The sequence below is a fragment of the Zonotrichia leucophrys genome, chromosome Z (assembly GCF_028769735.1).
Source record: "Zonotrichia leucophrys gambelii isolate GWCS_2022_RI chromosome Z, RI_Zleu_2.0, whole genome shotgun sequence".
Lineage (NCBI taxonomy): Eukaryota > Metazoa > Chordata > Aves > Passeriformes > Passerellidae > Zonotrichia > Zonotrichia leucophrys.
Window position 1 is genome coordinate 72,502,018 of NC_088200.1, and position 27,933 is coordinate 72,529,950.

Genomic DNA, 27,933 nt, shown 5'->3' on the forward strand with positions numbered 1-27,933 from the left:
CATTTTTCTTTTCCACTTGCCTGACCGGTAAGGAAACCTCTTTCCTCCCCTTTTGTGGAGTGAGGTTCCTTCCTCCTTACTCTCCCTGCCATTTGTAAAGGTCCCCTTTTTCTAAGGGACCCTGTCCTTGTGCTCCTTTAGGTTTGGAGCCAGGATCTCTCTCTTTTTGCTGCACAGCCTTTTCTCTTTCTTGTGGGGTACTGGCAGTGGTGTTCTGCTTCAGTTTTGGTTTGTCAGGGGCGGTGGGTTGGTTTGAGCTACTCAATTTGTTATCTCAGCCATGGGTGCTAGGCTGTCAGCAGCTCCAAAAGGAGTTTTAAATCAAGTTGTGGGAATCCTTTTGGGACGCAGTTCCTTATTCAAAAAGGGAATTGAAACAGCATGTCTGATGGTTGTTTCCTCACTTCCCCGAGGTGTCCTCTGAACAAGTTTATGATGTTCATTTTGGGGATTTAGTTGGCAATAAATTAACAGAATTGGGCATGCCAGGCAACTCCTCTAAATTTACTTTCTGGAGTCTCCAAAATAGAACAATCTTAAAATCCAAATCTGGGGTGAGAAAACAACCATATTCCAACAGCCTGTTCCCCAGTTCTCCCAATCCTCCCTGTCCCTGTGTGCAGCCGTAGTGTGAGTGTGCTGTGCAACAGTAGTGTGAGTCGTGGCAGCACAATTCTGCAGCAGAGCTCCTGCTCTTGCAACGTCCTCCCACCCTTCCTAGCTGCCTGCAGCATTGTGTGCTTGCTGTCCCACACCTAACAGCTGTTCAGGCTCTCATCCACCACAATCACACTGGGCACCAACTGCAGCAAAGGCCTGCAGCTCCTTAGCTCAGTGAGAGGGAGTTATGCCTCACCCTTGGCACAAAGCTGCCCTCAAGGGCACAGCAAGGCAGCCACAGATGCCTTAGCGTGGACATCTAAAAGGGAATGGAATATAATTTTCTTCTCTGCACTTTCAAATATTAGCAGTGACGCTAAAAGTGATCTCCGCTCCTACGGACAAGCATGAGATGTCTTTATAGTGCTACATCTTCATTACTTTTCTGTCAAGGCTGTCATTGGGTCTGGGGTCTTCAAAGAGGCAAGAGCAGTTGTTGGTTGCTATAAAGTTGTTTATTGCATGAATACATCAGTTTAGAAGAGAAAGAGTTCTAAGTAATAAAGTCCATGCTAAAAATTTTCTGATATGGAGCAAAAGCTGCAGCTGCAACAGCTGCTCTCTGGCATAGAGCCCCTGGCATGGAGCCCCAGGTTCTGTGCAGGAACAGCAGCAGCAGCAGCAGCAGTTGTTCCCTGGCACAGAGTCCAATGTCCTGAGCAGCAGCAGCAGGAGCCACAGCCTTTTCTTCTTCTTCTTTCTTTCCTTCTTCTTTCTTTCTTTCTTTCTTCCTTCCTTCATGACAAACACCCCAGTACAGGGCGTTTTTATTCATAAAACATCCAGTCTGCTAAAAGCACATTTCTAAAACATTATTTTAAATCAAGCTAAACGTAGTTGCAATGTGCAAAAGTAGTACAAAAGTAATGACTACGTGTATAATATTAAAAGACTTATATATTAAAAATTAAAAGACTACATGTATAATATTACAGTGAGTATTGACCATTGCAGAAAAGCAGCTTTTCACTAGCTTCAATTCCACAGCTGGCAAAAATGCAGAGTAATTCTGGAACTGAGAGAAATGTTCTTGCACTTACTACCTAGGAGTGTAATTTTGCTAAACCTCTGCAGTTAAAAGAGCAGACTGCAGTCTGATTTTCTAACCAAGGTCTCTATTTGTGGAATTTTGCAGTTCCCATATAACTGGCAGTTTTGTACAGACTAAAGAGAGACAAATAGTTTGTGCCAGAGATCAAACAGTTACCAAGTTATAAAACACAGGGCTCATGGTAAGACTTAAAACCAACCTCTGCCACCTCAGTTAATGTGGAAAACCCTCCTGTGCCTCCTGGGCAGTGTTCTGTGTGCTGGCAGAAACTGTCTCTACCTCCTGATGACTCTATGACAGTTTCCACATATCACACCATATCTGGTTCTTCCTCAACCTGAATTGTGTCATTTCAGGCATCTAGAAAATAAATAAACTACAAAAGCAGGAATTAAACTTCTGGACTTAAAAATCCAGATCTGGACCTCAGCAATCCGCTTTCCTGGAGGAGATGTTTGAGGAGGGTGTACTCATGGTGGCAAAAATGCATGAACAATTACAGAACTTAAAAATTGTAACAAGTTACAAGAAATATAAGCGTGTTCCACAAAAAAAGCACTCCATTCCTTATTACACCGACCTGGCACCAAATGCTGCCCTGCCAGCTGTGCTGGGAATAATCAGAGATCCCTCATGTGTTTAGCTCACAGTTCAAATATAACATCCTTTAGCATTTAAAAGGGTGGAGGATTTACCAACCACCCAACCACCCCCTCCCCCAAGGATTTAGTGCTTTCTTATTTACTTTTTCAAAAGATAATTGGGGTTTGGGATTGCTTCTTTTGCATTCAGAATTCAGCTTAAGCACTTAAGGGGATGTTCTTCCAATTTAACACAACTGGTGTGTATTAGCAGCTACATTTTCTGGCAGAGCTGAAAATCTGAAAGACTAGGAATGCCTGCCATGCTGGAAAAGCAGAAGTAGGAAATACTGCCACACTGCTTCCACCGTAATTCAGTAGCCTGAAGTTCAGTTAGGTGCCACAGGTTATTCGCTGCCACAGCTTTGCTTTATCTCAGAGCTTGTGGAAATAGGATTGCAGGGAAAACGTGGAGATGCTGCTGGAACTCTGAGGTTTTGCCAGATGTGCCTGTGCTTAGCACAGCTGTCCTCTGCTGCTGTTCACATTGGTACCTAAGGGGAGAAAAATCAATAAGGCAATTATATTTACGGCTATGCATTCTTGATAACAAAATCACCATGCTCTTGGGGGCAACAGATCAGGCACAGAGTGTGTGTCTGGACTCAATAGGTCAATATTAATTTATACCTTCATTTATTACCCATAGGGGTGTGTTCATTTATTTCACCCTGTATTTTTTTCAATTATGTATTACACTCACATCACTCTGGAAATTTGGCTATCACCTTTGCTTTCTTCCACATAATAAAGCAGAAATTACTAATTATTTTTACACTTAAACATTTGAAGAATGCAGAAGCTGATGTGGTGCCTTGTAGATCCACAACCAGAAAAGATAAAGCGGAATGGGAATGCCTGCATGGTACTTTTTTGTGTATTCCTGCTGTCTCAGGAAGGACGGCAGCCACTCCAGGTGCTGTAATGCATCAAAGTACACACAACAACCAAAATCCACAGAAACCACTTAGAGGTCAGCGAGACTCTTTGGGTGGTTTCTCCAGGTGAAGGGAGTGGAGGCTCTTATGTAGAAAACACCAGTTCCTCCCCAAGGCTGCAGTAAACAAATCTAACAGAGGAAACAACACCAACCTGTACACCTCTGTGTGGATTTTTAGCTCCAGGAGCTGCAGTGGCAGCCAGATTTTAGACTGAAACTGCTCTCCCCTGTGTTTGCAGTGCACAGTTCAGAGGGCTCTGGATTAAAGCAAGAGGATGGCTTCCAAAATACACTCCAAAGCAGACATTCCTGTCTCATGGAGAAGTCTCGGGGAAAAAAAAAGATATTTAAGAGGAAGAGTTCTTGTTTTGAAAGACATTTCTTAGTGGTTTTACATCTACAGCAAAAGGATTCTTTTACAGCTTTGGTCTTTGTTCTCTGCAAAAGACTATGAACAGAATATTACTATTGTTAAATATATTAATTAGATATTATTAGATACTAATTTTTTTATTACATAAATATAATAACCACTGTTACAGTGAAGCAGAGATATCTGTAGATAAAATTATGTTAAGCAGCTATTTACATTTATTTATTTATTTATGTAGGAAGTGCAGACTTCTACTGAGTGAAATTCTTGAGGAGTCATTTTTCAAATTAGGACAAGAATTTTCCAAGCTGCCAGAGATTAAGGAGTTTTATTCCCCTTCTTCAGAAAAGGAGGGGAAAGAGGGGGATTTATTAGTTTCTAAAAATAAAAAGTGCTTTTGCCTGAGATGTTTTTGTGCTTTACCTGACCTGAGTTTTTGATGAAAGATCAATCTCTCATTGTTAGCTTTCCTTAAACTGAATGTCCAGGCTTGAATGTGAGCTAATTTCCACAGATTATAATTATGTTTCTTCCAGTTATAATACCTACAACTCCAATAGCAGTACATATTTTTACAACTGAACTGGTGAAGTTGTGATACTTTACACACCTCAGTATTTTTCCATGGAATAACATGTTAAAAAAAACCCCCATAAAACAGATTATGAAGAAAGAAAAAGCAACACTTCTTCAGTCTTACTAATCAGGAAGTTTTCAGAGAGAACATATAAATCAGAGTAAATTTAAAGTTAGGTGTTTTTCTTTTATTAAATACTTGATGGTTACAAAGCAGCTATAAGGTCTATGAGATTAGTACAAACTCCTCTACATATATAAATCAGTTTATAATTAATTTTTTTCTTTTTTTTTTCTTTCTCCCCCCCGCCCCAAAAAGAATGTTTATGTGTTAGACCCTGGGGGAATCTTCATTTAAGTTTCTAACAAATTTTGTACCATTTAAGTTTCTAAGAAATTTTGTAATAACCTAGCCAGCCTGTCTTCCAGTTACCCCTTACATGTTGCACAACACAGGAAACTCTACATGGTTGCTAATGGTAAAATGTATTTTAACATGAAATATAGCTTTTAATTTTGAAAAAAAACCCAAAAATATATATACTATGTACGGCATTTTGAATATTTGGAGTTCTTTTTGATTGTAACTTCATTATCACCTTTGTACATTTTACATTAAATGCAAGCAGATTTGACTAAAAAATCTTCTACACCCTTTTCAGACTTTTGGTATACATTCAGAGGACCTAAATATAGAGAATTTTGAACTGCTAATGATCCCACATTATCTTCAGACAGGCTGGAGCACAGTTACTGAAATGTCATACTGACAGATTTCAGTTTTCAGATTCCACTGTGCTTTCTTCTAATGTGTCAAAATCATTATTTCTGTTCTGCATTAGAACCTTAAGTGGATAAATGGTTGCAGATGTATGGAACCTGATGTTTATTTTAAAATCACGTCTTTCTTCCACAACCCCACTTGAAAATTCAATAGAATGAAATTTATTTCTCAGGATTTCTGCAGTAGATTTCCTGCCATAGAGTTGTTTCCTAAGCCTCTGATGGAATATCCAACAGCTCAAACCTGAAAGGTGTTTATTAGCATCATTGATTATTGAAAATATGAACCTGTGAGTAAATACTGGTAACAACATCAGCAGCTGTTAGTATTTAAACATGCCAATTAACTTGTCATTAGGGAAAATTACCCCCTGAGCTCTGCAATGTTGTATCTCACCTGCTACAGATCCAGTGTGGTAATTTTAAAGCAAGTCAGGTATCTTCACAGTTTGCTCTCATTTTTCTGCATAATCTGATTACTTCGGATTCAAAAAAAGAAAAACAGTCAAAAACCAAAAACAAAATAGAAGGATTTTCTTTCTTCTCCCTTACGCAATTGATCACCCACCAGCCACTCTCCCTGCACTCTTCCTCCTTGTTTTCTTGTATTTGTTATCTGGTTGCTCTGGGATTTCTTGCCTTAGTAGTGTTGCCTCCACCCCAGCCCCAAGTGAAGGGGCAATTGCTGTTCCGTAATTGTGATTCCCATTTCAATATATCTCATAAAAAATGTCAGCTAGCAGGGGCTGTTCAGCTGCTGCTTCAGTGTCTGAGACAAAACCCTGAAATTCGGGTGCAAAATCAGGATGGGGCACATGAAATAAGCATATATAAGTTATGTAACAACTTGCAGATAGAAGAGATTCACAGGCTGGTCTGGTTCTGGGCAGCATGACCTTAGTAAAACCCTGTTTTGACCTACACAACTGAAATTCCACCCAAAAAGAGTAGAAATGCTTTATACTTTGCTGTGTGTTGTAGTTGTAATTTACTCTTCTAGAAATGCTGATTACTGCTTTTATTGCATGGCCAAGGCACATCTCTGTGCTGCTGGAGCAAAACCCATCACCTGGGACTTCTGCTGAGCCCTGCTGAGTGCTGAAAATTAGGTGGCCAGCAAAAAACAGAAGCACATCAACATTATTTTCACTTCTTTCTAAGCAGAGCACTTACCTCTGCAGAGATTCATTATTTAAAAAATATCATCACAGAGGCTGTGGAACAAATGGCAATGATATTAGGGTTGCTTAACAAAGAATTGATTAAACCACAGAGCAATGAGAGTTCAGACTTCTTTTGTGGCTTATTTTGTGTGACTGCCTCACTTTTTTTGGCAGGTGTGGCAGGATTTCTTGAAGGTGCTGTGAGTGGCAGTGACACTCAGGGGTGCCACAGGGGGCACAGGAGGTGTGATACTCGAAGGTGGTCAGATCACTGCCTCATTTTTGAGCCCTTTGCACCAGCAGAACACTGATTTCAGCATAAATTAGCAGCAGGCTTCTTATTTGAGAAATAAATTGAAATAATACATTAGGTTTCTAAACATTAAGGTATCAAGTTCACAAAGTCCTACCCAAGGCACTTCTTGAGGTCCAGGTCAGTTTGACTAGTTTTAATCCATACTGTAGGACGTGTAATTACCTGTAAATACCTCAGAGATGGCTTTGTGCTGTTCTGTGAATAATGAAAATAAATATGCACAAAATTTGGCTTTGATAGCATTTTGAAGAGATAGAATCCTATTCTTGCCCCCAATGCACTCTTTCTTACCTCGTATGCAGAGCATCAAGGTCTTTAAAAAGAAATCTGTTACCTTTCGTGGGCTAAAATAACTCTTAGCTTGTGTTATAATCATAAACAGCATGCAAGAGAAGAAGTTGGAGGGATTTTAAATATTTCAAAGCAAAGTCGAGCAGGAGCCACAGGGTGCCGCTATTCTGTCAAATAAGGAACATTTCCTGCATTTCACTGGCCCGGTGAATTTGGGACAGCAGGAAAAGTTGCGGTGATAACCTCGGGAGAGCTCTGAGTGGTTTTTGCATCCCGATGACTCCCCTCGAGTAATTACGGGGTGTAGTGCGGCTGCTTCAGTGCTGCAATCAGCGACACGATTAAAATGAGGAGTGAAATTCGGCACGAGCAGAACGACAGAAGGGAGTCAAACGCAGAGGCAGAGCCAGACAAGCTCCAAACAACTCTTCCTTTCCACTCATAACACCACACAAAATTCTGATCAGATGCTTTAGTCTGAGGTTTAATTAGTGTGTGCTGTATTTAGACAGGCTCCTCACATTTTCAAGTTGATTCCCCCCAAGATCTTGGAGCTCCACCTGTTCTGGTGTTATGCAGAGAGTTCCTAATTTAAAAATCTGCCTAATTCCTGAGCTGCAAATGCCTTTTTTGGCACCCTTGTCCTTCTGTACCTGGGACAGAGATGAGGTTAAGTAGTAAATGGCTTTCCCCAGCATTGCTTCAAGAAAAACTGGTCTGCACTGACTGAGTAAATCTGTATTGAAATGGCCTTGGCAGAGATTGACTCTCCTTGATCAACAGAAATTATTTATTCTATTGCTTTAAAACCAAAGTTGCAAGTACCTGTTAGGGAAATTGTGGTGCCTTGCAGTTGCTTCTTGTAGTAACCCTGAAGGGATGGAGAGCTTCCTGATATTTATACTGATTCTGTAATGCCTTGCAGTGATAATTTTCAGGAGCAGCAGATTCTCCTGCTTTTTAATAGCTACCTTGCTGAGGAGTGTGTAATTACTTTTCCATAACCTGCTGTAGAAAATATGACAAATAGAAGATTCTCCTACCTCAGCTCACTGCAGTTCACCTAAATTTTTTTTATTTATTAATTTCTGTTGTTCACACTTCTCAGCTAAGAACTGGAACCTGCCTCCCATACCTTTTACTGATAAAAGTAAATTTATCTAAAATTTAAATAGGCTCTAAAATAGGAATGGAAACCAGGCCTCAGCACCTCCTCATGGCGCTTTTTTTATTTTTAAATTTAAAAAAATTACATTTCAAGTAACTTTACTCTGGGTAGAACACTGCCACATTTACTTCCAAAACAGCTGCTAGGAAGAAGTCATAGAGTGCAAGAGAGTGGGATTAGCTGGGTTAAAATATACCAGAACCACCTATGTGGTATTTGGAATTAAAACATGAGGGGTGGCAAACACTAGAATAAGAACTGAAGTATAAACAGATGACATTAATTTAATTTTGCACTTATTCCTATTTAAATATATAATTATCTTCTTGATCATCTTCCCACCTGTCTGCACAATTAAACATAAATATCATTAAGAAAGATTTTGTTTGTATTCAGTAACATACAGTGTTTCTAGTATAATTCCATAATATTCTGCAAAATTCCCCACCCTTCCAAAACTATTAGGGAAATGTTAGAGCAGCACTACTTAAAATAACAAATGTAGCAGTAACAACCCATTAGAGATTCTATGAGCACACAATTTCAGGCACTGAAAGTAATCAGACATACAAAGACAGTGAGAAAAATGTTATTCCAATTATTTAATTGACCAGTTTTTCAGACAATGTTAATTTACAACCGAAGAAAATGTCTGCAAGCCTGATGTCATTCTGTACCCCTGCTTACAGCACGATGGTTAGGATTAAACCTAAGATTTAAGGTGCTTAAAACTTCACAAAGTTATATGAAAACTCAGCAAATGCAGTTTTCATATGGAACATTTGGAAGCTCATAAGACTGAAGATCTGCTAATTAAAATTACATATTACAACTACAGAGTGTGATTTCTTGATGGATTTATACTGTTTGGCCGAAGAATCCTAGGCAATTTTTAAAGAATTAGACCTGTACTGGACATAAACTTTGAATTGTGATTATTGTTCTGTTCTGACAAACCCTAAGTCCTTGAACAGATAACTACACACAATTTTTGAGCCTCAGTTTTGGCTCCTGACAAGATCCCACTTAGCTCAAACCAAAGGGACATCACAGCATTGAAACTGGACTTCCCTGAAATCTAAGGAAAAACTTGTAAAAGGAGACCCCAAATGCTGTATCTCAGTCATGTCACTTTAATTTTGTTCTCCAGTTAAAATAAATAAATTACTGCTAACACTGCACTTTATCATCATCAGCATCAATGCAGATTTATTACCTTATCTGTTATTTTGTTTACAGTAATATTGCATTGATGAAGTGCTTATGCACTTTTCTTAGCACCCAGCTCTGAATTAAAAATCTGGAAAGCAGCATGAACTCAACACTGTTTTCCCAAAAATAATAGTTTTCTACTACTAAACAGAAAGGCAGTAAAATACAGGACTGTAGTACTTCAGCTTTTGCCCAGGATTGCACCCTAAGGAATAAGTTTTGCAGCATGACTGAGGTATTAATAAATCAGGTAAATCAGGAAAATCATTTTTTTCAAAGAAGCTATGATGGGGCTCCTTTTCCATGTAGGCTGACTCACCAAACTCCTGTCTGCACAGCCCCAGAGCACCCAAAATATGAGTTCTGCATTTTCTTCTGCAACTTTCTTCTTGTACTTCTCAGATAAAAGTTACCTCATCCTTTGCACAGCAATACTAACCCAGAGTCCAGTAAATATTCTTGCCCACTTAGACACCTTTTTGCCTAGTTCAGAACAGCTGTCTCAGTGTCTTTATCACATCAAAGAAAAAAATTTGTGCCATCACACGACACTGACACAAAACGTTGAAATGAAACTGCAAAAAAGCATCTGCAGGTGTTGTCAGAAATCCATTTTGTTGAGCATCTACTGTATTATTTCAATGCCTGGGCAGCATGCAGTCACATTCCACATACGCTTCATGAACGAGAGCTTTCCTTGAAGCTACAGGCTGCCAGACAGCAGGGTCCTTTTTTCTTTTCTTGAATGTGAAACAACAGTGGAAGTAGAAGAAAATCACAGAAAATCAGGTGAATATATACACAGTACACAGTAAAGGTACCAACTGACTACTTTTTGTGTCTCATTTGAGTTTCTGAAATGATGAAAATAGCTCTCTCCAACACAAACAGAAAGTAACAGAAAGTCTTTCTAATGAGCTGAAGCATTTCAGACAAGAATCTTAGGTGCATAAGTATATAGTAATAAATTTATTTATAAATAAATAAGTGATAAAAACCCATTAAAAATTGTTTTTAAATGTTGTATGACAAGATCTAAGTGGACCAAAGAAGAAACCAGTGAAAGAGGGGGATGAGTTTAAGGGTTTGCCCAGTTGAGAGCATGACAAGACACGCTGTGGTGATATTCCACAGTGACAGAATAGAACAAGGCGGCAATGGAGAACACAGAGGGAGGCAGAACTGGAAACTAAACAAACAGTTGGGAAAAAGAAAAGAAGAAGGGAAAATGTACTTAACTACATTTTCATTTGGCCAGTAGGAATGTGTAGAATATGGAATTTTCAGGTAATACCAGCAGCTGAGCCTGCATTTGAGGATTCATTCACTGACAGAGGAAGTGCTGAGAAAGAAAAGAGGTGAATATTCTGGGATCTTCCCTCCTTTTAGCTGTTTTCAACCCACACACACCTGCACGAACAGAGAGCTGATCAGGAAATAAAGGAGTCATTAGAAAACAATAAATTCTTTCTGATGTATGCCTGCTGAAAGCTACACAGTGTTGTTAAATGTTACTTCTGGATTAAAAATTGACTTTTGGGTAGAAAGAACAAAATGCCTGCACATTGCTTATTTAAATTGTGGGAACTCCAGTGTAACCTGTCCAGGAAAGTGTTGAATCTCCAGTGAAGTACTGGATGAAATACCCTGAAATTAAACAGAAGGAACAGAGAGGGTGAGTAGGATGATGTAGCTGCATTGATTAGGAATAAAATGAAGAGTTCATATTTTATAGCACCTGTGCACAAGTTACAACAGGATTGCTTTAACTGGAAATGCTGCTGCAATAAAGCTGCCATCCTTTCCAGCTGTTTGTTTTATGTAGATCTCGGAGCAGTGATAAAGTATGATGGGGCACTTTATATCATTGTCTGTTACAACTTTTCTGCTGTGGGATCGTAATTACAGCAGCACCCCAGGCAGGAGTTTGCCCATCATGTGTCCCTGTGCAGTAAAAAAAACTACATTGCTGGAAACTTAGCTCTGAATAGGGTTTGAGATCAGCCCCACTCAGAGATCCACACAACAGCCCACAATTGATTTTTACTGCTATCAAGTTAAGTTCTTGAGATGTTTAGGCAAGGGTAGTCTATAACTCAATACTTTTTTTTTTTGTAATAAAAGGTTTTACACAGAAAATCAGAGCTCATCTGTGGAAAAAAAAAATCCTGTTAACATCACATTGTGCTATATCTCATTCCGGGCAGAAAAACAACCCAGATAAAGGCCTGGCAGCAAATGAAGGTCTTTTTTCATTACTTTAGGTTCTTGTTTAAGAAAAGAACAGTAAATCCACAAGGAGATCATTCCCATGCTTTGGAAAAGTTCTCTTCAGGGAACAGGCTCTGTATGAATTTTGAAGCTGCACCCATTTGCCTTTATTCATCTTCCATCTCACTGATAAAAGAAAAAAATTTAAAATACAAATCACTTGCCACATCCCTAGGCCTGGAAAATCCTCTGCAGCTGAACCACAGTGAGCATTTTTTAAATATCAGAGTCAAATGCACCTCTTAGGTTGGACTTTGAAATAATTTTATAATTGATTTTAAATCAAAGCAAAACACAGAACACTTAGCAAAAAATGTCCATGGCATTAAAGGGAATGGGTTATAACATATTGCGCTGTTAGTCAATTATTTACTAGGTAGCAAATGGGGAAACAGCAGAAAGAAACAAAATATCCCCCCCACCAAAAAAAAAGAAAAAAAAAAGAAAATTCACATGAACAGAATTTTTGTGCCATGTGCTGACTTTAACCAGATAGCTAAGTTTAAAACAATTGTAATTTCAAATGTAAGGACACAGCTTTTTTATTCAGGTGGACTTCAAAATACAGTGTTTTAACACTCTAACACTTCTTGTTAGCTTTCTAACAAAGGGGCAGAATATGACTCATATTTCACTGTAAACAGGAATAACAACAAAAATCAACTTTTGCATGGTAGTAACCATACTTCACATTAATTTTGAAAGAAGTGTTAAGAGTGTAAGATATTAGAATAAGATTAATTTCCTTTAAAAACTCATATTATGTGAGAGAAAATAAAAACTCCTACATTTTATATTAGTTAGTTAATGAAGTTAGTACTTCATTACTTAATCTTCATTGCATTGTTAGCCTGAAAAAGAAAAGGTTCTTCATTTGAAGACCACAGCAGAGCCTCACACTCAGTCTTTTCCCTCATTTTCTTTCAAACTAAATGTTTGAAATGTTTGTAAATGTTTTTTTCAAGTGATGAAGCTTGCAGGATGTTACAAGGAGAAGCTCTTGAGAGACAAAGCACAGGACGGTATTTCTAGGAGGAAGGTATGAATATATAGGAGTAAAATGAAATTTCTGCTGTTGGCTTTGTAATGCCAAACAAATGCTGTTTGTTCACGTGTCACTTAGGAGCAGTCAAAGGGATAGTGAGCATGTGACGGGAGAATTTTGGTCAGCAAAGGGGCTGCTGCAACCCTCACATAATTTACATGGCCCAAAATTATACACATTATTTCACTGTCCTGTTATTATTCAACTGTATAATCTCAGAGATGAGGGGAGTAGGGCATTGCTGATACCATCCATCACAGCAGCCTTAACTTATTTTAAAATAAGTGTTTATCCTAGATCCCATAAAAACCTCCATCTTCTCCCTCAAATACTCTCCACTGAGGTGGAATTTATGTAAAGTAAATTTCACTATTAAAAAAGCTGCTAAACACAACTTTGTCTCAGCACTCAGAGCAAACATACTACAAATTATTTTCTGTGCTGCATGCAGAAGAATGGCCTGACCCAAGGCTTTTTAAAGGGAAGAGAGAGAACAGCATTGCTTTCCAATAGCCTGGAACCCAGTGCTCTCTTGGTGCTCAGTAAATTAATTTTTGGATGCTGTGTGTTACCATGGCAATGGTCCAATGGAAAACATGAGATACAAGAATAAATTCAAAATGCTGCTCACATTGCTGTTACACAGTGTGTCAATTAACGTGTCACAATGTTCAGTGCTCAGACGATCTTGGGCTAGCAGACAGTGAAAAGTTCATGGGCAGGCAGTCCCCTCCCTTCTGCAGGTCATTAGGCAAATGAAAATGTTCCTCCACTGGCATTCCTCATTTAAGGAACACATTATGGGGTTTTTTTAAGCATATTCCTCAAGGTGCTTTTCCTCAGGCTAGGATCTCTAAAAGCTGTTCTTTTACAGTAAAAAAAAAAAAAAAAAAAAAAAAAAAAAAGACTCTTTTATTAGAATCAAATTCTCTAATACATTTTTTCTGGTGTTCCTCTGCTTTTTATTGAAGTTACTGAATATGTGATGCTGTGATTACTTTTTTCAATTTGTCACCTTTTCCATAGTCAAGTTATTTGAGCATTACGAATTTCACTTTTCACAAAATAATTCCTTCCCTTGGGCAGCCTGTTCCAATGCTTGATAATCCTTTCAGTGAAGAGTTTTTTTAAAGTTAATATCCTAAAACTGCCCTGGCCCAGCCTGAGGCCATTCCCAACCCTGCTGCTGTCCCTGTTCCCTGGAGCACAGCCCAACCCCTCTTTGTGCTGTTGTGAGGGCCCCAGGACGAGGTGAGGGATGAGAATTGACTCCACGTTCTCAGAAGGCTGATTTATTATATAATGATGTTATATTATGTTAAAAGAAAATTGTATACTAAAACTAAAGAAAGAGAAAGGAGACATCAGAAAGCTAGAAAAGAATGAATAATAAAAACCCGTGAGAGAGAGTCAGAGTCCGACACAGTTGGCTGTGATTGGCCATTAATTAAAAACAATTCACATGCTGGATAAACAATTCTCCAAATCACATTCCAGAGAAGCACAACATGGAGAAGCTGAAGCTTCCCAGCTTCTCAGGAGAAAAGATCCTGGTGAGGGGATTTTTCAGAGAATGTCACGGTGACACCCCCCGGCTGTGCCCTCCTGGCAGGAGCTGTGCAGAGCCACAAAGGCCCCCCGAGCCTCCTTTGCTCCAGGCTGAGCCCCTTCCCGGCCCCCTCAGCCTCTCCTGGGGCTCCATTCCCTTCCCAGCTCCGTTCCCTGCCCCGGCCACGCCGCAGCCCCTCCATTGCCCGTGTGAGGGCCCGGAGGTGCCGCAGCCCTCGAGGTGCGGCCTCAGCAGGGCCGGCCCAGGGACGGGCCCTGCCCCGCTCCTGCTGCCGCCCCCCGGCCGGCACAGCCCCGGGGCCATCGGCCTCTGGGCCCCGGGCACCCCTGGGCTGTGGCCGGCTGCTGCCACAGCACCCCCGGGGCCTTTTCCTGTGGGAACCCACAAAACCAGAGGGTTTGGGGAAAGCTGCAAAGGCAGGCCCCAGAGACAGCGGGACTGTGATTGGAGCTAAGCAGCAGCCATGAGACTACTTGGAGTGAGGTGCTCGCAACTGACCCCAGGATTTGAGGTGTGGAATGGCTTTAAGCTAAAAAAGGTAGATTTAGCCCAGCTATTAAGAGCAAATCTTTCCGTGGCAGGGTGGGCAGGCCCTGGCACAGGGTGCCCAGAGCAGCTGGGGCTGCCCCTGCATCCCTGGCAGTGCCCGAGGCCAGGCTGGACACTGGGACAGTGGGAGGTGTCCCTGCTGTGGCAGAGGTGGCACTGGATGGGATTTAAGTTCCCTTCCCTTTTCCCTTCCCTTCCCTTCCCTTCCTTTCCCTTCCCTTCCCCTAACTCAAAATAACATAGGGAAATACAATAGAAATCTGGAGTAGAACCAAATTGAATGCAATCCATCAGAGCATGAGTCCTTTCTAGCTCAGATTGTGAAACCACGTCCACACTTTATTTAAGACATATATTTATAAAGAAAAAATAGGAAGACCTTGCGCATTATATCATGGTACCTATGCAGCAAATTTAACCATTGAGTCCTAACTGCCCTTGAAATTTAAAGATGTCCTTTATGCCATAATGAAAAATAGCATGGAGTTGCACTTCTTTCAGATGTCAGAACACATTTTTAAATACCAAACTTTACAGCAATCCATCTCATTCCTAAGCACAGTGATAGTGAGACATGCTCTAAGTAATAATTCTTTCTGCATCTGTCACTATGAAGATTAAGAAGATTGATCTCATAAATACTGGATTAAAACCAAAGCTAATTTTGTGCTGAGATATCTACAGTGGTGTATCAAAAACCTGCCAAAGCAAAACTGGTTAATTGCAAAGGAGATGTTTGTAGCATAAGAAAACCTTTTAAAAAAACAATTCTTTTTTCCATCTTTTTTGAACCTTTTTTTTTCCCTTACTTATACACTGTATTATAAACAATCTGATTTGAGGGTAAAACCCGTCTATACCTCAGTGCACAACACTAAACACATGTGGCAGTGTAAGAAAATTCTGATTTGGCAGGACCAGTCAGTGATTTGGTTAATTGAACTTTGTTATGCAACAGAATGACAATCCTGCTGAAACCAGGAAAGGAACACAGCCAGATCACTTCTTGCCTTCAGCAGCAATTTTGTTTAAATAAACTGACCAGTTTTGGGAGCTCTGTCCTCCGGGTTCCTCTCGGAATTTTAGACTCATGTCCCAGAGAAGGATAGACTTGCTTTGGGAGCAAGAGGGATAAAACTGAGACCTGAGACGTCAAGAGCATGCCGGTCTCTTTATTTAAACCTGCTTCCCAACCTGCCTCTGCCCTTTCTCTCTGGATGTCCTCCCACCCTTTCTGAGAAAGTAAAATCCAGGTGAGAGCCAGCTCAGCATTTCCCTTGTGTGGGGCTTGTCAGGTCTGTCCTGTAGCACAGCCTAACACCAAAGCCTGACACTGGATTTTCTGATGCTGGGGAACAAAAAAAAAAAAAACCCAAAAAACACCAAAACCAGACCAACCAAAACAAAAAAAAAAAAAAAAAAAAAAAAAAAAAAAAAAAGAGCAGCCAGTGTGAGCTTGCCAGCATTACATCTCTGTTCAGCAGCAGGGATTAAGAGGGTGTCTGAAAAGGAGTCACTGAGATCCCAAGCTGACTCTCCCCTCTCCCTTGTGTTCATTTAAATGCTGGTTAATTACACGTGTCACACCAGCAGGGTAGGATCACACCCCTGGAGGGCCTTTCCCCTGAGCGCTGTTGTGCTTCTCAGAGCACAGATGAAGAGGAGAAGCTGACTTGAGCCTCTACCCTAAAGATTTGTCTCCTTCTCTAGGCCTAGGGACTGCTAGCTACTGTAAGAGTCTAAATGAGGGATGCAGGACTCCAGGGGCTCTGCAAAATGCAGTTTATTCCATCCAAGGTATCACAGCAGCCCAGGGTTGTGGGTGACAGAGCTGTGCCCACAGCTGTCAGCTGCAGCTGCAGGCAGGCCTGGACACCCTTTGGTTTTGGTTACAATGCATTATATACTTCTCTTTGCTGAGCATCTTAATACAGTAGAACCAATCTACACCTTGTTATCTGTAGCCTATCATAGCTACTATAATTACCATATTCACGTTACTGTTCTCCAATCACTAAAAGTTAGTACATTACAGTTTAAGCTAGAAGTTGTTATTCAGTTTTCTTGCAGTGGAAAATTCTGGGACCTTTTTTCTGCTTGCAGCTTTGCTGGCTTGTTTGCCTGTGCTCTCTTTCTGCTTGGTGAAATCATCTTCTTGTTTGGGGTGGGTTTATCCTTTGCTCTAAAGCCATAAAAACCCCTTCTAACTAAAACACCCTTTGCCTCCTTGGTTATCCAGTGAGACTGGCTCAGCAATTCTTTTCTTCTATATCAAAACTTGCTTCCATCTCTATTCCTTCATCAGACTCTACATTTAAAAATCTTTCTGCCAAGCACACATATCTGTGAGACTTTCTTGTCAAACTTTCATCCTCCCCAACAAGCTACTATGGCAAAACCAAAATCCTGACAGAAGTACAGTATGCATTTACAGTATGTAAACATGAACCTGCAGCTTTAGTTTCCCAGCAGTGGATATTTGCTATTTTTTACTTAAAACTTTTCTGGGGAAAGGAAAATGAACACACCTGACGACTGAAACACCTCAGAGTAGTCAAATGGAGTATCAAGGGCATTTTTCTAGCACTTGTCTTGGAGATATTTATATGCACTACTGAGATCCCATCTCAGTCACCTCTAGACTGAACAGGCCTGGCTCTTTCCCTGAGTGTTTTCGTTGTTGTGACCCTTTGTGCTCAAGTGATACCCTCCAATAATGTGGATTTTTCCCATTATACAGTATACCTACCTGAGTGAGTGCCCAAATTTCAGGAGGATGGAGGAGAAGATTTTGAGGCTGCTGCCCACTTTCTGGTACACAACAAACTGGAGTGAGGGGAATGTGGGAGCTACCAGCCAGGATTGTGCTCTGGGGGCAGAGCTGGAACAAGTGCTGGCCATGGGCAGCCTGGTGGCTGTGGAAACAACCAAGGCTTGTTGTTGCCAACACACTGAGAAAAAGCAGGATGTGAATGGCAAAGGGGCCATGGAGGCAAGGCAGCACTTTTCGGGGACAAAAATCCTTGTTCTAGGACACATCAAATAAAAGGCAGCATCAGCACGGAAGTGGGTGTGAAGTGATGGCCAAAGGTTGATTTGTTTCATTACTACTATTACTCTTGCTATTTCTGTTATTACTATTACACTAACATTATTTCTATTGCATTGTTATTATTGCTATTGAATTACTGTTGGGGAAAATGCATATTTTATGACTGGTTTTTTGCAAATATTAAAATGAATATTACATGTGTTTTGTTAGAAAGTTATGCTGTGGTAATTTTCTGAAGTAGTGTGTTAAACATAGTTTTAGGTTATAACATAAGGTTGAAATAGAAACTATGATATGTAAGATACCTTTTTTAAGAGAGAACTTGCACTGAGATAGCAGCCACAGGACATCTAAATCTTTCAGAAAAAGAGAATTTATTGCTCTCTTTTCGAGCTCTTCTCGCCTCGCTCACTCCTGAAGACGCCGTCAGGATCCAGAGGAAGAAGTTGACACAGACCAGACGGAATCCTGTGTTTGAATGGACTTTATCCATCATGTATGAGCTGTATGAATATGCAACAGGTTATGGTTTTAAATGGTTAATTCTCTGTTAACGTGGGTCCTTTTTCGGGCTTATGCTACCCAGAAAAAGGTACCCGACCGTCCGTAACTCTTTGTTTTCATTGTCTCCTATTGTCCTAAATCCTAATTATCCAAATTTTAATTACTCTAAATACATTACTATTTTTATAACCATTTCATCACTATTAAACTTTTAAAATTCTAAACCCAAAACCTTTAAAATTCTAAGCCCTTTTTCGCGCTGCTATTCCCACCCTTATTACCTACTCGCATTTTCCTTTCCCTTGCGGACCTCGGCCGCTCCCTTCGTGCCCCGGGAGCGCTTCCCGGGCCGGCGCCGCTTCCTTCCCGTGGCGCGGGCACGTCACAGCCGGCGCTGCCGCCCCGCCCGCGGCCCGGCCGAGCTCCGCAGGTTCGTGCGGGACCGCCTGGGCTCCTCGGGCCTTGGCTCCTCGGCGTGCTGCTCCGCCGGGAGGCGGCCCTTCGGCATGCAGCGGCCCCCGGCATGCAGCGGCCCCCGGGATGCGGCTCTGCTCCCCCGGGATGCGGCTCTGCTCCCCCGGGATGCGGTACCCTGGCTCCGTGTCGCCGCGGAGGGTCCGGGTACAGGTTTGCGGATATTGGCATCACCCGGCGGGCCAGCTGCTTGCTGGGGAGAGGGGGAACGCCTCTGGATACACTGTACTCTGCTGGGCGGGGGGTTTCGCTCGCAAGTTTCCAAGTGGAAATGTTTAAAATTCTTGTTATGTTGTATCTCTATAATGTATATAATGCCTGCATATATATATGTACACACACACAAACGTATATATATGTATGTGCATATGTATATATATGTGTATATATACATATATGTATGTACGTACATGTGTATATGTATATATGTGTGTATATACATATATGTATGTATGTAAATGTGTATTTATATATGTGTATATATACATATACGCGTATATATACATATATGTGTATATATATATGTATATATATACATATATGTGTATGTATATGTATATGTATATGTATATATATGTATATATATACACATACATGTGTATATATATCTGCATGTATATGTAGGCATTATATACATTGTAGATATATAACATATTAAATAGTTTTAAAGACTTAAAGACTTATATTTGGAAACTTTTGAGTGAAACTACCCAAGCCCTGCCGGCTTGTATATATATATATATATATATATATATATATATATATATATATATATACACACATATATATATATATATACACATATATACATATATATAAAAATTATAATTGATTTTATAATTTTTATACTTATTTATAATATATTTTCAGATTTATTTTTCACATATACACAGAGAAAAAATATGTATCATATTTTGTGCATGGTTATATGTATAGGCACACAAATGTGCATCTTATATGTAAATGTTATTTATAATATATTTCATATTATCATCTATTTAATTTATATGCATATCTGTAAGTATATGTGTATATGTATGTATGCATATATGTGTATATATAATGTATGCACAATGCATATATGTATAGCATAGGGATTATATATATATGCAATTTATGTTAACATATGTGTTTATTTGTATATACACATATATTAACATAAATTTGTATACATATATATAAGTCCATATACATATATATACTCATGCAAATATTTGAATAGATATATGTATAGGTATGTATATATATGCATGTATATATGCATATACTTAAAACATACAAGCTGTACATATAAATGAAATATATACATATTGATATATTGATATGTATCAATATAATATACAATATCATTATATACATAATTAATATACTGTATCATTATATACATAATATATATTTAAATACAGTAGCATTAATATAATTATTCATACAATACACCAAAACAATATTCTGTATTAATGACATATTAATATTACCTTAATATGACCTACATAAATATTAATATGTATTATATCAGCAATATCCTATATTTTAATGTTATTGCTATTTTTGTTAATATGATAACATTATAGGCTCTGTAGCATGTAAGATACTATAATTTCATGAGATATATGGTTACATATAAAATATTGTATGCTGTGTTCTATAATATATATGATGTATATATTATCCTCTATTATGCTGTTTTTACTGTTAATTTTTAAACTCCATTAGTAACTTTACATTATAGTAGTAGTGTGTTGTTTTGTGCAAGTTCTGCACAGTATTGAGAAGAGGCCATTACAGCAACCTGTTGGGTGTAATATAAATTATCTGGGATTTGGAGTGTGGCCCTGGACCAGATTCTGGGATGCACTTCCATGGCTCATCCCTCTAATTTGGAGGGATTACTGAGCAAAATGTGTTGACAAATGTGACACTTCCATTTTTTCTGGGATGGAATGCAGTGCCTTTTGGCATTTTCCCCAGGTTACTGCAGGAGAAAATGCATGGAAACATGCACTGATTGATGCATAGCATCACCCCACAGACATGGCTGGTATTGCCGATGATACCTTTGAATTTTGAGCTGCTGCAAGAACGTGATTCTCCCTGAAGGACTTCTAGAGTTATGAGCACGTGCAAAAAGTTTTCCTTGTGTTTTGCAGGCCTCCTCTGAGTGTCTGGTGGGATAAAAGCTGCTTGGGGATCTCCACAGCTGCAGGGTTTGCTGTCCCCACTCACGTGGGCTCCCTGGTCTCTGTCACCTCTTTTCCTATTCAGCATTTCCTTGGTAGGTAATCAAATGCAGACTGCCAGGAAATTTAGTTTCCTTGATGGCCATAGCTGATTTTGAATGAGGGACAGGAGGAGACAGGTGTTTTGAATGCCATCCACATGCATTCTGATAGTTGCACCTACTTTCTTCCCCCAGTCTCTTTCAGCTGTTACTTAAAAGGTAAATACTTCAAGGGGAAAAAAAACCAACATGCTTGTCTTTCCTTGATTGATGCTGAGATTAAGTTTACACAGATACTTACCTCATCTAAATAATGGATGGTTTTAGTGTCACAACTTACTTTTCCTGCAGATGAGGATTTATTCGGTGATGTAAATTCAGTTAATGGAAATTGAGTCCAACTTGGCTTTGCAAAATAGAGCATGGGCCAAGCCCAGACTCAAAAGAATAATTTGTTAAATCTGTAGCATTGTGGTTTAGGGGAAGGTAAATTTTCAAGTTTGCAAGCATCCTTCTTTGCATTTATGTGTTCATTTTTTTCCCTCCAGCAAATCTTTATAATTGGGGGTAGTCTAGAGAGAGATCCAGAATAATGATATGGGAAGTTTTGTGCATTTTAATGTCTTTGGTATCATTTTGCTTAGGTGAATAAGTAGAAAGATAGGACTCTGTTTTCTCTAGGTTATTTGTAAAAACATCCAGCCAGAGTCATGTTAGCCATGGAAACAGCAGATTCTTCTGGTCAGTGAAAATTTGCTGCTGGATTCTGATGGTAGAATTTCTTGTAATTACATAAAATTGATGAGGAAGTTAAGGCACTGCTGGCTGAATTTTTTTTTTTTTTTGGTGGAATCTCAAAGCTTAGGTACTGAAACTGTTTTATTCATTCCTCTTCAGCTGATGTTGTGGTATTTGTTGTCCTCAGGACAGCAGAGCATGGAGGGATCAAAAAGCAGCTATATAGGACTAAACTGGAGCTGTTTTATGCAGATATATGTGCGGAAAGGAGAATGTGATCTATGGAAATCTTTGCTTTTTTCATTCTACTATCCAAAAGAACCAATTTGACAGCATCTTCCTCATTTGGAAGGCTTGCTAGGCTGGCAACAAAAGTGTTGTTAAAAAACTTGTCAGCAAGCAGACCCTTTTTTTTGCCCTCGTTTTTTATCTTGCATGTGAGCAGGCCAACATGCTGTAAACACCTCATGCCAAAACTGCATCTGTTCTGGTCTTCCATGTGCTGTGAGTTTAAAAATTTTCCGTGTCTGACTGAGGCTCTTCCTGCCGTCCAGATCTGCATTCTTCCAAAAGGTGCCAAGCTTGCCTGTGCATTTAACATGCAGAATCGCAGGCAGTTGTATTTCCACCTTGCTAAGTGAAACAAATGCAGTAGCTGCCAAGGACTGTGACCTTTGGCAGTGTGTGCTGTGCCAGTTGCTGCTCAGTGACAGGAATTTTACTGCTCTGCCCCTTGCAGCTGACTCTTACTAATAGCTGCTGTCTTTTGACTGTGCAGGAAGATTGGTGGAGCGGTGCCCTGTCACCCATTTGATTTTTTTCCTTGTGATTGTGGCTTAGAAATACAGTATTTAAAATTCAGAGTCCACTGCAGTGTTTTTCCTTAGCGGTTATTCTGGATAAACTGTCCTCTTAGAAAAAAGCTTTGTGGTATCAGTTCTGAGAGATCCAGTTAAGAAGAAGAGCACTGGGTTCTTTTTAACTAAACATCCTAAACTGTGCCTAGCAGTTGCAATGAGATCCTCCTCACTCTTCAGCTGCTGGAAATTGTGACACCAGGTTGTGTGTTTAGCTTTGGATAATAGAGCTACAGGTAAGTCAGGCCTGAAACTGAGCAGAAGCAGTTTGACTTTGGGTAAAAGGGATTCAGTTTTGTTTTTCCAGTGTAAATTCTGGTATCAGGTGTCATGTCTGCAGGTAATGACCATGCAGACTCCCTTTGGCTTCCTTCTTTGTCCCTCAGTCTTGTAGAGGTCACGTTAAGACAAAAGTTTGGAGGAAGCAGTGCTGCTGTTAATGACATTATGAACAGGTGACTTCAAGACTCCAGGGTGGCACCCTTCAATAACACTTAACTTATTCAGACTTTCTCAAAGGAATCACAAACCCATCAATTAATTTGCAGTTGCAGGAAGGACTTGGGGCATTATGAATACTTTTAATATTACCAAGTTAAATCAACTTGAGCTTTTTACTCACTGCAGAACACATTGTATTAATATTCTGATTAGGCACCGATTAGGTTTTTTTTTGATGGAATAATTTGGGTAAGTAGACTATGTCAAACGCTGCAGCAAGATTACAGAGGTTCAAAGCACAGTACTTTGCATTTTTAAATATGTAATTCCAGCTGGCATCTGTGGAGCTGGAACAGCATAGTGCATTTATGTCAGCATTTGTGTTAGGGAATTTAAAAGAGGCATTTCAACAAGATAACGTAGGTGTTTTGTTGTTCTTTTCTTCTTTTTTTTTAATGGAACTGCTGCTTTTCAAGCTGCACAATGTTTCTGGCCTGCCACACAGTAAACCCACCTCCCTGATGAATGTGTTGATAGTATGAGCATAAAATCCCTGGGATGAATGTTTTGGCTGTGTGTGATTTAGAGCCGCCAGAGAAGCATCGCGTTTATCCTGGCATTAAATTTCATGAGCTATAACTTGGAACAACTCAGAGTTTTTTATTTTTTTTTTTCTGCCTGAAACAGGATGATGGTGCTCTGTTTCCTGAGCAGAGCCCTGCCACGAGCCAGGCATTCACCCAGCCCACTGGGGAGGCAACTCTGCTCAGCCAGCATGAATAAACCAATCTTGACTTTATTTACCAAGGTAAGAGCTGTTCACACAACAGAGCTGGGCAAGACTGTGTGTTTGTCAGCTCTGAAACACAGGAATTACAGGTTGAATGGCTTGTCCTCGCCTTTTTTTCCCCCCCATTCAAAGTAGTGTTGGTTGTTTTACTTAGTGGGTTTCTGCATACCAGGCTTTGCCGCACAGTCCTGCTCTCATTGTAAGAATTAGCAATCAACAATTAGCAATCAACAAATATTTCAGGACAGTTTTGCCTCTGTGACTCTGTGGTTCATTTACTAGTTGAAGATTTGGCCTGGCTGCCAGAGTTTCACCCTGAAAATGGAGAGCAGAGATGAAGTGTTACACACAGTCTGCCAACCACAAGCATCAGCAGTCAAAGCAGGCTCTTCAAAGTGCTCATGTTTAATTTCAGCACCACCTGTGAGACTGTTAAATGTATTCAATTAGTGTTGGGAGCACGTGAGGGAAAAGTAGATTTTCTTTTACCCTCTTTTTTGCTTTATTGGCAGCAGAAAAATAGGTGTAGAATTCCTGGGCATATTTAGAAAACAGATGAGATGAGCAGGAAGGGTCATTTGTGATTTGTCACATTCCATGAATTGTTTTCAATTATTACCTGCATAGTTCTGCACTTTTATAAAGGATGGCACAGGGTGGGTTAGGCTGAATTTATGTGGTTGTTGCAGCTTTTAAGAGGAGAATAACTACACATGCAAAGCACTGAGAGTGCTGACATCAGTGTGGTGGTTTTAGATATGATTAAAATAATTTCCTCCTCCTGCACAGTGTTTTTTCATTCCATCCGTAACCATACAAGAGTGTGGAAACTGTGTGACAAATTAATAGGTTAAAAATAATAGGTCAGCATCCATTTAATAATCAGAACTATACTTTAAAGTTGCAGCTTTCTCTCCTCATGCCCAGTTCAGCCTGAACTAATTCATAATTCAAATGGAGTAAGGTAGGGAATAATGCTCTTACCTTTGGGTTAAAAATTGGAAAAAAATTCTCTTTGTGTCTTAAAATTCCTAACTAGTAAGGCACTGTGTGAAATCAAATTTTCTAGTAGCAGATTTCCAGCACTTCTCTAAAATGGCCTTTTGTTGGAGGTGTTTTTTGACTCTAAGGGTTTACTGCTAACTTTAAATGTTTACTGGCAATTGCAAAGAAAAGTGCAGTCTATTAAAAAAATCTAATGAACATTGTTAGTTTATGCTAATTGACCCCTTGTTTGTCTCCTTATTTTTAATGAAGTGAAAAGAGAAGGAAAAAGCAGAAGGGAGTTATGACTTCTGGATCAAACTGATGGAAACTACCAAATGGTAGTTTCCCCTTGCAGTCCCCTTTTCTGACCACCCCAGCAACATTTCCTTATATAAATCTACTTCCAGAAAAGATTTCACTCTTTGTTAAAATAATTCACTTCTGATTTTAAGCCAGTACCACCTAGTACTTAAGCTTGCCATGAGAATAAAAACTATATTTTTTCCTAATAGTTAGCCATCTTTACCAAATGCATTTATGTGCCTGGTATGTTGGGAAGCTCTCCAGAGGCCTAGAGGAACCAAGTGTGTCCTGGTTTAACTGAGTAGAGTTTTTGAGTGTTTTTTTGTGTGTTACAAAAGTGTTGTGCAGGATTCTGAGTCCATTCCTTTCAGTCACCAGTATCTGTTAAACCAAAAGCATCCAAGACTATGAAGAACACAGCACTTCAGTGTCCTGCACAGGTTTTCAGAGCACAAGGGCTTGTCCATGTGGCAAAGGCAGTTTAGGTTGGATCTAAATAAAAGCAGAGTGTTTCACCCGAAGTAATTCACATTACTGGAAATTTCACATTGCAGGAAATAAAAAGTAGCTGTTTCAGATTAACTTCACATTTAAACAAGCTCAAGGAAGACTTTTCAGTGGGAGAATGAGAAGAAGATCTTTTCCAGCTGTGGGAGGTGTTTTGGGGCAGAGGGACAGAGCAGTCATGTTCACCTCCATGTACTTTGCTGTGTGAATTTTATGGGCCAGATTTTGCTGTTGCAAACATTGGAGCAGCATTGGAGCCTTCGTATGAATTACTTTTTCAGTTACAGCCTGGGTGGTCAGCAGAACTCAGATGGGGCAGTTTTCAGAAATGTGAGGGGTTTTTTTGACCTGATCACAGATTAAGACACTGAAGGTGTTTGCCTGTTCTCTTTTCTGGAGGTTACTTTCCTTCCAGCTCTGCAGTTTGGAGAGGATCCTGCTTAATTTCTTCCAGGCAAAGCCACCCAGTGTTAAATTGCCTTCTTTTCCCATTTGAGCTGAGGCAAGTGTCTTGATCTGAGACGGGCTGGAAGTTCCTTGTGTGGCTTTCTCATTCCTGTTTTAGCAGGAGTGGTACCTGCAGCTGTCTTCATTTGGTGATGACAGTGCTTTCAGATCATTCCCTCGGATCTGCTTTTAGAAAACTGTCAAATTTGCTCCATGAGAAATGCAATAGCAAATGTAAAATAATTAAATTCAGTGGCTGGATAGTTTATTGGGTTTTTTTTTTTCATCCATACTGCACTGATAAGTAAAGTTTTAGAAAGCCCTAAGGCAGGGTCCTTGGTGCAAGGAAGGGAACCTGAATTTACAGTAATTAATGTAATGCCTGTATGTCTTATTTCACAGTACAAACAACTTTTGTGTTTTCGTGCGTGCTTTAAGCTACTCTGAATGTTTTCATTTAGAAACCATGCCCTCTGTGTGATGAAGCAAAAGAAGTTCTTGAGCCATACAAGAGAAGGGTAATGTATGGAAATTCTGTATATGTTTTCTATATGGAAAGAACAGTTAATCGTGATTCATTATTTGTAAAAAGAAAATTGCTTGGATTTATTTGCATGTGTTATTCTTTCATGGATGACCTCTTCAAGACAATTTCAGCACTGATTTACATAAAACTCATTATCCAAAAGCATTTTGCGATAATGCTACTCAAATAAGTATTGGCAAACTAAACCAATATAAACTATGTTACAGAAGTTCTTGAAAATACTCCTTTTGCAAATACTGTTGCCTTGTGTGAAGGAGGAATTTGCAACTTTCATGAGCCAGGATGTGTTTCGGGAAGGATGTAACTAAGTGCGGCTTTGAATATTTGAACTATGTGGCTGCAATCTTTGCCATTTCTCAGCCAGGTTTTTGATGTCTCTGTTGAAGGATGAAACTTTTAATGGAAACATTGAGAGCTGTTGCGCTCTGCTGCCCGTTTTGTTCCCAGCTGTGTGTTTGTTGATGTTGCTGCCCACAGGAGAGTGGAACAATAATACTCTGGGCTAGGGAGGGAGTCCCTTGTGGAGAGGCAGCCAAGGGTTGTGGTTACATATGTTTTGTACTCAAAAAAAACCAGGCTACAGCACAAAGAATGAACCCACAAGCTTCAGGAAAGCAGCCTTGCATTTCTGAGGAAAGCACTGATCAGAAGACAAGCAGGTTTTGTTTTACAGTGTCCAGTAGGAACTGCCATGTCTCTTCTCTGCCACAGTTCATTCTGCAGGAGGTGGATATCACCCTTCCAGAGAACACAGCCTGGTATGATAAATACAAATATGACATACCTGTTTTTCACTTAAATGGGAAGTTCCTCATGAAGCACCGAGTCGACGTTCCAAAGTTTGAGGACCGGCTTAGGAAACTGGAGCTGCAAAGTGAGGGAAACCAGTGAAGAAAAGGCAGCTGCTCTGAGGCGGATCTCAAAGGTGAGAAGAACTTTGTGAACAAAAACCAAGACGTATTCATTATCTGGCCTTAAATTTATTAGGACATACGACTGTGAAAAGCTTGAGTGGCTCGTGTTCTGTTTTGTATTGATCACCCAGCGCTATTGCACCAGGAGCCACTTTTCCTGTGCTGTTCATTTGCTGCTCTCCTGGGCTGCTTTTTGTTCTCTGACAGAATAAAAGCGGCTCCACAACAGCAGATGAAGTGAACTCTGTTTGTGTGGGGCTGGCATGGCCAGGTTTGGGTGGTGGTACAGGGGTGGTTTCTCTGAGAAGCTGCTGGAAGCTTCCCCTGTGTCCCGCTGAGCCAACCAGCTCCAGGATGGATCCTCTGGCCACATCTGAGACCATCAGTGGTGAGGAGGAGGAAGGAGAGAACATTTAATAAAACGACCACAAACCCTGTTCTCCATCTCCCTGAACCACTGAGGGGAAGGAGGAAGAGAAAATCGAGAGTGGAGTTAAGCTTTGGAAGAAGGGAAGAGTGGGATAAAGGAGTTTTAAAGATTTAGT

At 39.9% G+C, this 27,933-nt stretch overlaps 1 protein-coding gene and 1 long non-coding RNA gene across 5 annotated transcripts; one reads left to right on the plus strand and one right to left on the minus strand.

The window, feature by feature from the left end:
* Positions 1 to 1,101: 1,101 nt before the first annotated feature.
* Positions 1,102 to 18,510, minus strand: LOC135459572 (uncharacterized). 2 transcript variants are annotated; one of them, XR_010443047.1, is made up of 5 exons: positions 18,447 to 18,510; positions 17,967 to 18,164; positions 5,422 to 5,503; positions 3,445 to 3,618; positions 1,102 to 2,846 (listed from the first exon to the last, which is right to left on the minus strand). It is a non-coding gene; the product is annotated as an uncharacterized LOC135459572 (long non-coding RNA). The 2 variants fall into 2 exon arrangements; XR_010443048.1 differs by lacking the exons at positions 17,967 to 18,164; positions 18,447 to 18,510 and adding exons at positions 6,598 to 6,698; positions 6,795 to 7,278 and having other exon boundaries at positions 1,113 to 2,846.
* On the plus strand, positions 18,507 to 27,933 carry CZH5orf63 (chromosome Z C5orf63 homolog). 3 transcript variants are annotated; one of them, XM_064735768.1, is made up of 5 exons: positions 18,507 to 18,595; positions 20,787 to 20,911; positions 23,581 to 23,701; positions 26,389 to 26,445; positions 27,186 to 27,933. In XM_064735768.1, the coding sequence occupies exons 3-5, from the start codon at positions 23,582 to 23,584 to the stop codon at positions 27,363 to 27,365; spliced, it is 357 nt and encodes a 118-aa protein (XP_064591838.1). In that variant the 5' UTR covers positions 18,507 to 18,595; positions 20,787 to 20,911; position 23,581; the 3' UTR covers positions 27,366 to 27,933. The 3 variants fall into 3 exon arrangements, with proteins under 3 accessions (XP_064591838.1, XP_064591837.1, XP_064591839.1); XM_064735767.1 differs by having other exon boundaries at positions 18,553 to 18,792; XM_064735769.1 differs by having other exon boundaries at positions 18,553 to 18,786.

Coding starts and splice junctions, on each gene's coding strand:
- CZH5orf63 (XM_064735768.1), top strand. CDS start 23,582: ATGATGGTGCTCTGTTTCCTGAGCAGAGCCCTGCCACGAGCCAGGCAT. Junction 23,702..26,388: donor TCTTGACTTTATTTACCAAG/GTAAGAGCTGTT, acceptor GTTTTCATTTAG/AAACCATGCCCTCTGTGTGA. Junction 26,446..27,185: donor TTGAGCCATACAAGAGAAGG/GTAATGTATGGA, acceptor TCTCTGCCACAG/TTCATTCTGCAGGAGGTGGA.